Source organism: Balaenoptera physalus, assembly GCF_965194825.1.
Source record: "Balaenoptera physalus genome assembly, chromosome: 20".
In the NCBI taxonomy this organism is placed as follows: domain Eukaryota; kingdom Metazoa; phylum Chordata; class Mammalia; order Artiodactyla; family Balaenopteridae; genus Balaenoptera; species Balaenoptera physalus.
This window is the reverse complement of record NC_138901.1, coordinates 19,282,892-19,293,550: the sequence shown is the minus strand read 5'-3', so window position 1 is coordinate 19,293,550 and position 10,659 is coordinate 19,282,892. Positions and strand designations below refer to the sequence as shown.

At 54.4% G+C, this 10,659-nt stretch overlaps 1 protein-coding gene across 6 annotated transcripts; it reads left to right on the top strand.

Moving 5' to 3' along the window:
- The first annotated feature begins 2,506 nt into the window (after positions 1-2,506).
- On the top strand, positions 2,507-10,616 carry ORMDL3 (ORMDL sphingolipid biosynthesis regulator 3). 6 transcript variants are annotated; one of them, XM_082442484.1, is made up of 4 exons: positions 2,507-2,773; positions 7,527-7,726; positions 8,430-8,581; positions 9,005-10,616. In XM_082442484.1, exons 2-4 carry the CDS (start codon positions 7,553-7,555, stop codon positions 9,138-9,140), a joined length of 462 nt encoding a protein of 153 aa, XP_082298610.1. In that variant the 5' UTR covers positions 2,507-2,773; positions 7,527-7,552; the 3' UTR covers positions 9,141-10,616. The 6 variants fall into 6 exon arrangements, with proteins under 6 accessions (XP_082298610.1, XP_082298611.1, XP_082298609.1 ...); XM_082442485.1 differs by lacking the exon at positions 2,507-2,773 and adding an exon at positions 3,078-3,306; XM_082442483.1 differs by lacking the exon at positions 2,507-2,773 and adding an exon at positions 4,069-4,214.
- Positions 10,617-10,659: the final 43 nt, after the last annotated feature.

The following is a 10,659-nucleotide window of genomic DNA, read 5'->3' as shown; positions in this document are numbered from 1 at the left end:
GGGAAGGAGGGAGGTGAGGTGGGGGGGGGAGCCGGAGGGTAGCAGGAATGAATTGGAGCGGAGTAGGAGGTGGTAAGAATGGAGGGGTGCCATTCATTCCCCCAGGGGTCAGAAGAAGGGGCTCTGTTTCTTGATGCCCCACCTCCTCACTTCCCACCACTACCATCACCCCAGGAATGTACTCCCAGCTTATTACCCTGCCCGTGTTTGCTATCTTGGCCCACACAGTGTATCTATGGCAAGCAGAGGCCACACCACCCTGCCAGATGGAAATACCCCAAGGCTGGGAACACGTCTACTTGAGCAGACTAAGGAGCTCCCAGAGGGCAGGGAGAGCCTGCAAAGGTGACTCACTCTGTTTTAAAAACACAAACAGTTTTCATAAAAAATTTAAAACGAATAATCTCACATTACACAAAGTTTGAAACTAGAGAATGAAAAAGATCACCCCCAACCCCTCCATCCTAACACAAGATCTGTTTTTATTTTATTGAATTTCCACAGCCTAGTAAAGTAGATGCTCAAATATCACTCAAATGTGGAACGGATTAACAAAAGTTGATACATATATAGAGTACTCACTATGTGCCAGGAATTGTTCTAAATGCTTCACACTTAATGACCCATTTAATCTTCACAACAACATGAGGTGGGTATCACCGTGATCATCAACATCCTTTATTTTTAGGAACTGCAGCACAGAGAGGTTCAGTGACTTGCCTAAGGTCACACAGCTGGTAACTACAGGAGATGGGAGTTGAACCCTGGCAGTCTGGAGCCAGGATCTTACCAGTGTTACTCTATTTTGTCTCATCATAATCGTTAATGTATATGCAGGTTTATAAAAACTTATTATGGACAATTTCAAACACAAAAGAGCAGAGAAAATAATATAAGGAATCTCATGTTCCCATCCCCCAGTTTCAATAATTATCACCTCATGGCCCAACTTGTTTCTTTTATTCCCTTCCTCCATCCGCAGCCCAGATTATTTTGAAGCAAATCCAGTCATCATATCATTTCATCCACACATATTTTAGTATTTATCTCCAAAAGATAAGGAGGTTATTTATTTATTTATTTTATTATTATTTTTTAATGTATTTATTTTATTTTTGACTGCATTGGGTCTTCGCTGCTCTGTGCAGGCTCTCTCCAGTCGCGGCGAGCGGGCGCCGCTCTTCGTTGTGGTGCAGCAGGCTTCTCATCGCGGTGGCTTCCCTTGTTGCGGAGCACGGGCTCTAAGCACAGGGGCTTCAGTAGTGTGGCACGCGGGCTCAGTAGTTGTGGCTCACGGACTCAGTAGTTGTGGCTCACGGGCTTACCTGCTCCGCGGCACGTGGGATCTTCCCAGACCAGGGCTCAAATCTGTGTCCCCTGCACTGGCAGGCGGACTCTTAACCACTGCGCCACCAGGGAAGTACGAGGTTTTTTTATCGAAAAAATTACCACAGCACCATATCATGCTTTAAAATGTATATTTCATTAAGATCATCAATTTGAATAGTTAGTATTCAAATTTCCTCAATAATTTAATAAAATATATATTTTTTTAAAAGTTGGTTTGCTTGAATGAGGACCCAGATAAGGCTTTTGGTTGACAGATTGCTTAATTTCTTTTAAGTGTAAGTCTCTCCCTTTCCTTTTTTTCTTCCAATTTATTTGTTAATGAGGGAATTGTGTTTGTTTTGTTGACTGCACCCCTGGAGAATGCTCAGGCTATTTTTTTTTTTTTTTTTTTTTTTTTTGGCCATGCTGTGGGGCAGGGCTTGTGGGATCTTAGTTCCCTGACCAGGGATTGAACCTGGGCCCATGGCAGTGAGAGCCCCAAGTCCTAAACGCTGGGCTGCCAGGGAACTCCCAGCTCATGCTATTTTGTGTCCTGATCTTTTCATCTAAATTAGCAAACATTTTCCTATACTGCTTATTATATGGCTTCCTACTATGCCACCCAATGGATATAGTACAATAATTTTTTTCTTGGGCATTTGGGTTGCTTTCAGTTTTCCATTGTTATAACTAATGCTGGAATAAAGATCTTCACACATAGTGCATGGTACGTACTTCCTTAGAATATGCTACCAGAAATGGAGTCATGGCTCTGAGGCCTGAACAATTGTTCAGCCTCTTGGCACAGATCACCAAGTGTCTGTCCAAGGGGTTATGCATCCCCAGCACCACACAAGAGTGCTGTCACTCATTCTAAGTATTTAGGCCTAGTCAAGGCTGAAGGATGTTTGGTGAAGACATGGTAATTATGAAGGCAGAGAGCTAGAGGAGAAAGATGATGACACAGACTCAGGCTAAATTAAGCAGAAAGCGAGCCACAATTTACCACAAACCTAGAGTGAGTCAGTACTCTGTTCATTCCCGTTGTGAAAAAAAAAAACCCCCAACAAAACAAACCCTTGATAACAGGAGCTATTAATAGGGCATGGCATGTCCAATAATCTTTCTGTTAAGACTATGCATTAGTCAGACCCTTATTTGAGACGTGGATCCAGTCTGGGTCACTGGACTTCACAGAGAGTGAGGAAACTGGCAAAGATCAGAGAGCTTGAGCAACTTCGGGGAAGACGGAAGAATCCCAGAGAAAAGTCGAAGGAGACAAGTAGGCTCACTTTGGGAAAAATAAGAGACATTTTTTTTTTTGCCTCAATACCGGGGAGGCTTCTAAGGAAAGGACAACACTCAGTTTTTGCTTATTTCTTCACAAGGCTGACTGTAAGGAAAGGGGCCTCTCCCAAGCAGCAGGAACTTCTGTAAGACACAGGTAAAAAATTTTCAGACTCTGGGGTGACTATTTAGGTCTTGGGCTGAGTGCTCTTGGGCTACTGGCCCTGGAAATATTCGAGAAGCTGCCTGTTCTCCTGAGATGAGTGGTTCAGATATCCACCTGCTTGGTGCCCACTAGGTGCCTCTGGGGGTCCCACTCCTGTTTTGTGACAGCTGTTCCCTGGCAGCCCCCTGGGGAGGGGTGGGTGAGGTCACAGAGGAGTGCGCCCCAGGTCCCCTGGGCCAGCATTCTCCTTTTTGTCTCCTCACCTTCAGTGTGTGTTTACAGCCAGATTGGCGTGTCATGACATCACCTGATCCTGCTATTCCAGCCCTGTTGTGCATAGAGTGGACTTAGAAGCTGGGTCGGGGGAGTGGAAACTCCTCAAACAAGGCACTCTTGGTGACATGGAGAGTGGGAGTGACCCAGGAGACCTCAAGAGCCATTTAGTTCAACCTCCTACAGCGATAGCTTCCTACCACGCAACAGTTGCTATACATACATTCTTTTGAATTCCCACAACCTCGGAGGTAGGTTTGCACAGGTATGGAATTGGAGATTAAGACAAGTTATTTGCCCAGGGTGACACTGCTGGTGAAGCAGTGCCTGCTAAGTCTACCTGACAGGAAAATCTGTGCCCTTGCCTTTACAGCATGGAGAGGTGAAAAGTGCAGATCTGAGAGCCTCCCACCCAAAGCCAAACAGCTGACCTGTGGCTGGGACTCAGGGTCTTGGCTATTCATCAGGTCGTCTTCCCAAGTCCTCTTCCAACTTCTAATGTGGGGAGGCCGAGGATATGACCTGGCCCAGGCCAGCCTGGGTCAGGTGTAACTGAGGAGCACACAGGCTGTGGACTGAGTTCTCTGCCCTCCAGACTCTCATCCTAACCAACGTTGTGAAAAACCCTCTTCCAGGAGGGTCCAGCACCGGCTGAGCCAGTCGGTTTCTGGAGGGCCAGGGCAGAGACAGCGAGGTGTAGATGAAAAACTCTGACTTGAGGTCAGAATTTCGGGGGAGGACCCAGCGGGGGGCTGTGGCAAGTTACTTAAAACTCCAAGTTTCCTCGCCAGCAAAACCGGGCAAGAGTAAACCCCACATGCAGCGCGCAGACGCCGAATCAGGCATTGCTATGCGCCAAAGCGATACCATCTGATCTTTGTTTCTCTTGCTATTGAAAGCTGCGTGCGGCCCCAGCGAGGCCTGGGCTGGAGCAGGGTTTTAAAAAAAAAAAAAAAAAAAAAAAAAAAACACTACAACTCCCAGGAGGCGGCGGGCGGGCCGGCGCTGGGCGGTGACGTAATGGGGGCCGGCGCGGGGCGCTGATTCGGCCGGAGCTGCCAGCGGGGTGGCTGCCGCCGCGGCTTATTACCGCTGCTGGAGCAGCAGCGGCCCTCGCCCCCGGGCAACTCTCCCGGGCCTAGAGCTGCGGCCCCGCACGGTGAGCTCGGACGGGCGGCCTCGAAGTGGCCAAACCGGGAGCCTCCTGGGGCTAGAGGCGGGACGGGAAAGGAGGTAGGGGCTGCTGGGGAGGCGCCCGTGGCTGGAGGGGACCGGGACAGGGTGAGCGGAGGTGGAGGGGGTGCATCAGCCGAGGCGGGGGGCGGGGGCGTGCATCAGTCGAAGGGATGCCCAAAGGGGAAAGTGCGGGCGGGAGGCCCGGGATGGGGCGTAGAGGAGGAGTGCTCGGTCTGGGGGTGGGGGGCGGGGAGAGGCTGGGCTTCGGGGATAAAGGTTTGTTCGCTTCCAGGGCTGGGTGAACGCGTGGGGGTGGGGGTGGGGCTCCGGACCGGGCCAGGCTCCGAGTGCGAGGTCCCAGGCTGGGGAACGGAACGGAGGCCCCCCACTTCGTCTTGAAGTCCCACTCAGAAAACCCCAACAATAGTGAGAACTCCGCCTCCTCGCTTCACCCTCTCCCCGTGCTAGTGTGGGTTCCCTCCTGTACTCGCCGTTTTTCCATTCCCACCGCTACCCCGAGTCCGGGAGGCAGAGCCGGAGCTGCGAGGTGAACGACTGTGGCCCTGCGGGTTGCGGGGTGGGCGGAATGAAAATGGCACTGTGGCGTGCTGCCAGGGACTCCCCGTTGGGGTCCAGGTTGTGGGCTCGGATGCTTTGTGCTCCTCAACCCAGAAGGCGAAAGATTTGCTGCCCTTACTTGGGGGAGAGATTAGGAAGCGCTCACCTGGCTGCTGGCACTGTGGCCTCGGCTTAGGTGTCTGACAGACCCGCTAGGCAGAGATATTTGTATACGGAGCCAGAGGGGAAGGGAGAGAAGGAGTAGGAAAGAGTTACCAGCAAGAAAGTAGTTAACAGAACAAAGCTGCTGCAGGCTCTGGTTTGAGGCAGGTTGTGAAACCACATCAGGGACTGACACAGGCAGCCACCTGCCAGCTGCCAGCTGTGGCAGCAGAACTTTTCAGGCTCCGCTGCTGTGCGCCTACTCTATCTCCAACAGCTTCTTCTCTCCATTTCTCCCCTTCTGGGCCAGGGGCAGTTGGTTATTTCACTAGCAGAGGTGATATGTACCCTTAGTCACACAAAAGTCTCAAGGGTGCTTCTTGCTGCCAGTCTTTTTCTTAGTTTATTGACCTCTTCTGTTTTTTTCTTTTTTGGGGGTGGGGCCTCTTTTGAGGGGGCGGGCTCCTGAGATGTTTTGCCCTCAGGGCACTTAGTGTTCAGGTTGCAGGAAGAAGCTTCCCAGGGCATCATTTAAGTCATAGGTCTGGGCCCCTCCTAGACTCATCAGGCTTCGTTGGATGCCCTGATACAGCCAGAAAGGAGTTTAGGATGATCTGGAACTCAGCAAGGCGCTTAGCACTCCCGGACAAAACACTAGGGAGGGCCAGAGGTCTAGCTACTCCTACACCCTTGTAGGTCTAGGTTAGGGAGAAGTGGGGAGGGGCAGCAGTTTCTGGTCGACTTGGGGAATTCTTTCCCTCTCCTTCGTCAGTAATGAAGTCCTTCAGAGCCCTCACTTCCTAGCCAGTCTCCCCGACCCGCCTGTCCACCAGGTGGAGGCTTTTGTGCAGTAGGTGTCCCAGGAGCTCTGTTAGGGCAACTGAAGCCCTAAGGCCCTGGGAAGGTAAACAACTGAGTCACTCTTGGTTTTCTAATTTCCTTGGGTTTCTCTTAGGCCCAGTGATCCAGCCTAATGGGTTGAGCTGGTGGGCCCCAGGAGCGTCACTACTTTTGGATGCACCCTGGGCCATCTCATGTATGTTTGTATGTTGGGAAAGTGTGTTGTGGGTCACATTTCCCCTGAGGTCTTTAAGCTTGGAGCCATCTGAAAGGAGGAAACTTGTTCCCATTATCCTGGAAGTAGGGAACTGATTCTTGAGAATCGGCTCCTATGCAGACTCTGTGATCCTAGCCAGAGATAGAGGGCAGCTGATTCTGAGGGGGTTTGTTGCAGCAGGGTGAGGGAGGTGACCTTCTGGGCACTTCCAGGATGCCCTCATCTGGGACCCCTTTCTGTATCCCCAGGAAAGATGGGGCTGTTGTCATGGTGATGACCTTAGGGTCTTTGTCAGGCAGGATCTTCCCTCAGCTAGGGAGGAGAGCCAGTACAAAGGTGTCATCTGTCCCCACCTCCTGCTGGTCACAGGGCCCTCAGGGATCTGGGGACAGCTGAGCTCTGGACACGGGGCTGCTCGTTCCCCTCCTTACCTGCATCCAGGAATGCAGCTGGGCTGCACTGTTTCATGGGCATCAAGGGCAGCCCTCCTGGTTCCTCCTGCTGCAGGGCTTCTGCCCTTAGAGCTGGGCAGGGGAAGGCATGGTGCTAACCTACACCTGGAAACAGGTGCTGGGAAAGGAGGCCCAGGTGAGGATGGGTGGGCAGAGAGAAAAGGGGGGGTGGGCAGGAGAGAGGCCACAGGTGTGGTTTTGTATCCCTGGGAGAGGTATGTTGATGTGGGCTCCAGCCACCCGTGGGAGCTGTAGATGTTGGCTATGTTCTCTATCCTTGCCTCTCCTCTGGTGGGGAAAAGGGCCCTGGTAGTTTGGCAGCAAAATGGGTGGCATCACGAGGGTTAGCCTGAGTGGCTGCCAAATGGATAAAACATCTGGATGGGTTGTTTTGTGTCACCAAGAAGGCAGCTTCCAGGTCTGGGCAAAGTTTGTCTCTAGTCTGTTTTCTCTTTTCTTCCCTTTCCCTCTCTTTCTACCCTGCCAGTCAGACCCAGGATTGGAGAATTAGGGGAGATGGGTAGAAGCAATGACCCCCAAATATTTTATCCACTACTGACTGTTCTCATCTCCTTTTATTCCTTCTAACGGGAGGGCAGGGGGCTCAGGGGTGGAGATGTCTTATGTCAGACCCTCAGCAAGACGGAGTCCAGCAGGGGTTATGCTGAGGGATTCTTAGGGCACAGGCCTCTTCTCCCCTCCCCTGGGCTTCGTGGGAAGAGGGCCCTCTGGGGGGTGAGATTGCGGGATGGGCAGTGGTTTCTTTACTCTGGGGCTCGATGCCTCTTGGTGACCTATCCACCCAGGCAGTCCCAGTGCCTGGAAGGGCACCGTCCTGATTGGACTGTGTGCGGAGCAGCCTGGTGTTTATCCCAACCCAGCAGTGAGAAGTGAATAGAGTTAAGTCTACATGGACTTTCTCTGGCCTCCTCGCTTGAGAATCAAAATGGTAGACCTGCTTGGAGCTCTTGGGGGAGAGCAGAGCCTCTTTCCCTGCAGGATGTGGCGGGTGTGAGCGGGCAGGGAAAGTGGCGTGGCCTGTCTCACCTGTGCTGCTTGTTTGCAGAACAGTGGCAGGAGAGGGGCAGCAGGATGAACGTGGGAACGGCACACAGCGAGGTGAACCCCAACACGCGGGTGATGAACAGCCGCGGCATCTGGCTGTCCTACGTGCTGGCCATCGGGCTTCTCCACGTCGTGCTGCTCAGCATCCCCTTCGTGAGCGTCCCCGTCGTCTGGACGCTCACCAACCTCATCCACAACATGGTGAGGGCCTGTTGCCGCCTCTGCCTTTGGCGGGGCTGGCGAGTGTGGGAGCCCGCCAGACGTGGGCCAGATGTCAGGGTGATGTCACCAGAGCCCAGACCCCACCCTCTTCTTTCTGCCCCACTCCTCTTTATTGGAATAAAATCTGCAGATATGTCCACACCTCTAGGATGGGGTGACTTGTGGACCTGGAAGATGGGCCATGGAGAGCTGAACTAAGGGCCCTAAAGAGTCCAGAGGACCCAGGTCCTAGCCTGGGGCAGAAATGCCTCTTTCCCGAGTTAGGATCTCAGAGCATCTTTCCCTCTTGCCCCTCTCTGCTCCCTCACTACCTGCTTGCTCCCTGGTATTCTTTTGGTGGGCAAGCAGGGGCCTCGTTCCTTCCCATCTGCTTGCCCCCTGCCAGCTGGCAGGCACAGGGAGCCTAGCCCTGGGCTGGAGGGGTGGCGTCTCCATGCTGGTTCTGTGGCTGACACCTCCCCCCGGGAGCTCTCCTCATGCCAGGGCTGCCCTCTCACCCAGTGGGTCCCCTTATTCTCTGGCCAGGCTCCCAGCTCCTCCCGCCTGACCTCCAGCCCGCATCCCCCTGCCCAGCAGAGGGGGCTCCAGATCACCAGGAGCCCACGTCTGTGACTGGGGCGGAGGAGCTGAGCTGGAGGGCCTTTGGCCTTTTGCGTCCTCTAACAAAGGCCCCTCCCTCCAGGGCATGTACATCTTCCTGCACACGGTGAAGGGGACCCCCTTTGAGACCCCGGACCAGGGCAAGGCGAGGCTGCTCACCCACTGGGAGCAAATGGACTATGGAGTCCAGTTCACGGCATCTCGGAAATTCCTGACCATCACACCCATCGTGCTGTGAGTGCCTTGGGGAGAGGGGGACGCCAGCAGGAAGGCCAAGGCCTGGGGGACCCTGGGGCCCTGCGAGGCTTAAACCCCTCGCCAGCTGTGGCTCTTGGCGTAGGAATGAGCAAAGGAAGGAAAGTTGGGGTGTCCCTGGGTCTTATGCTGGGCTCAGGTTGTGCCTCCCTGGTCCTGTCTTTCCTCGGTTGGGGCTTTCTTCCTGCCAGTGAGTTTGGCCCATGGGCCTGGGGTAGAGCAAGGGGACCGGGTCAGCAGGGGCTTCTTTAGCTGCGCGGATCTTGCCACCCTCCTTCTGTTCCGGGGGGGTCTTTCCCATAACTCCTCAGCTATCAGGAATCTGCCTCCCCCGACCAGGGAGTGAGGGAGAAAGGGGTCTTCCAAACAGAGTCTTATACCTGCCCCCACCTTCCCCGCCAGGTACTTCCTCACCAGCTTCTACACCAAGTACGACCAGATGCATTTCATCCTCAACACCGTGTCCCTGATGAGCGTGCTCATCCCCAAGCTGCCCCAGCTCCATGGAGTCCGGATTTTTGGAATCAATAAGTACTGAGGGTGCAGCCCCTTCCCCTGCCTGGGATGGCAGCGGAGGGGTAGAAGCCTGTGTTGTGATGTTGAAGACAGAAGGAGCCGCTGGGTACCGCCAGAGATGGGGGTTGCGCCTCTGGGCCCTAGTTTCCCCCTCACTTCCCGCAGTAGCAGACTTGAAGTAGTTTGGGGTGGGCCCCCCTGGGGCTCTGACCCCTTCTGATTTTGTTGATCTTTTCCTTTCGCCTCATGGGGCTGCTCCTGGAATGGGCTGGGCTCCTGGGCTGAACACAGACCTGTGAGGTTGTGACGAGGGGCCAGGGAAGCCCCCTGCTCGCTTGCTCCTCCCGGGCCTGCTAAAGCACTTTAACCCCTGTGAGCAGGGCAGAGGGAACGGTACAGCTTCTAGTTTGTTTCACTTTAATTCTTAAGTCTTTAGGATGACACTTAGTGTGTGCTTATATATACGAAAGCAGTTGTGTGACAGGGCCTCATCCCTCCGGGTAGGGAATTGTCTAATTCAAGTCAGACAGCTCCCGTGCAACCCCCCCGGGGTACTAGGTGCGGGTGGGGAGGATAAGGAGATGTGGGGGGTGGGGCTGGGTGTGCATGGCCTGGTCGCAGAGGTGGGGGGCCAGGGCTGCAGCCTCCTGGCCCTGGTGGAGGTGGGGAGGGGGCTGGGGGCAGGGGTGGGGAGGGTGAATTGAGACTGAAAAGGACGGGGCCGCATAGCAGCAGGGGTTCGTGTAAGACGCGGGGGGAGGAACAGACCCAACCTCATTCTTTGGGAAGTGGTCAGGGAAGGGGGCAGGCTTGGAGGGATCACTTACCCACAGCATGGTGGGGGTAATGGGAAGGGAGGCTGCCATGGGTTTGAAGCTCCTGGGTTGGCATGAGGGGGTGGAGATGGGTGGAAGGGGCCTGTGCGTCATGGTAAGCACAGGTCCAGTTTGACACCCGTGTCTGCAGTGGTGTGAGGGCCGCGGGGACATGGGACAGAAATGACGAATGGTGGGGCCCTTCCGCAGCCCTTCACCCGGTAACCTCCTCGTGCAGACTGCGCCGGGGCGGGGCCTCTCGTGTGGCATGCACCTATGGGGCCATCAGGCCACCTCCAAATGGGTTTGGTGGGCTGCAGAATCCCGCATGGTCCCTGTCAAGCGGGACAGCGGCAGGTGCAGGGAGTGACCTGCAGGGGCGGGGAGGAGCCTGCGCGTGGGCTGGAGGGGAGCCGCCTTCTCCCCTCCCCAGCCTGACTGGGGTCCGTGTTACTTCTGAGAAGGTGTGGGTGCCAGGGCGCTGAGGGAGCGGTGGCAGCGGCGGTGGCGGCGTCACTGGCCCTGTTTTCTGCGTCCTGGTCCCCCCAACCCCCGCCCCACGTATCATAAGGAACTTTGACCTCAAAATCTTTCTAAGCAAAGTGTGAATAGGATTTTTACTCCCTTTGTACAGTATTCTGAGAAACACAAATAAAGGACACGTGTGTTCCTATTTCCCCTGAGTTTGGCCTCTGCTTCCGGGAGGGGGCGGAGAGGGGGCAGCGT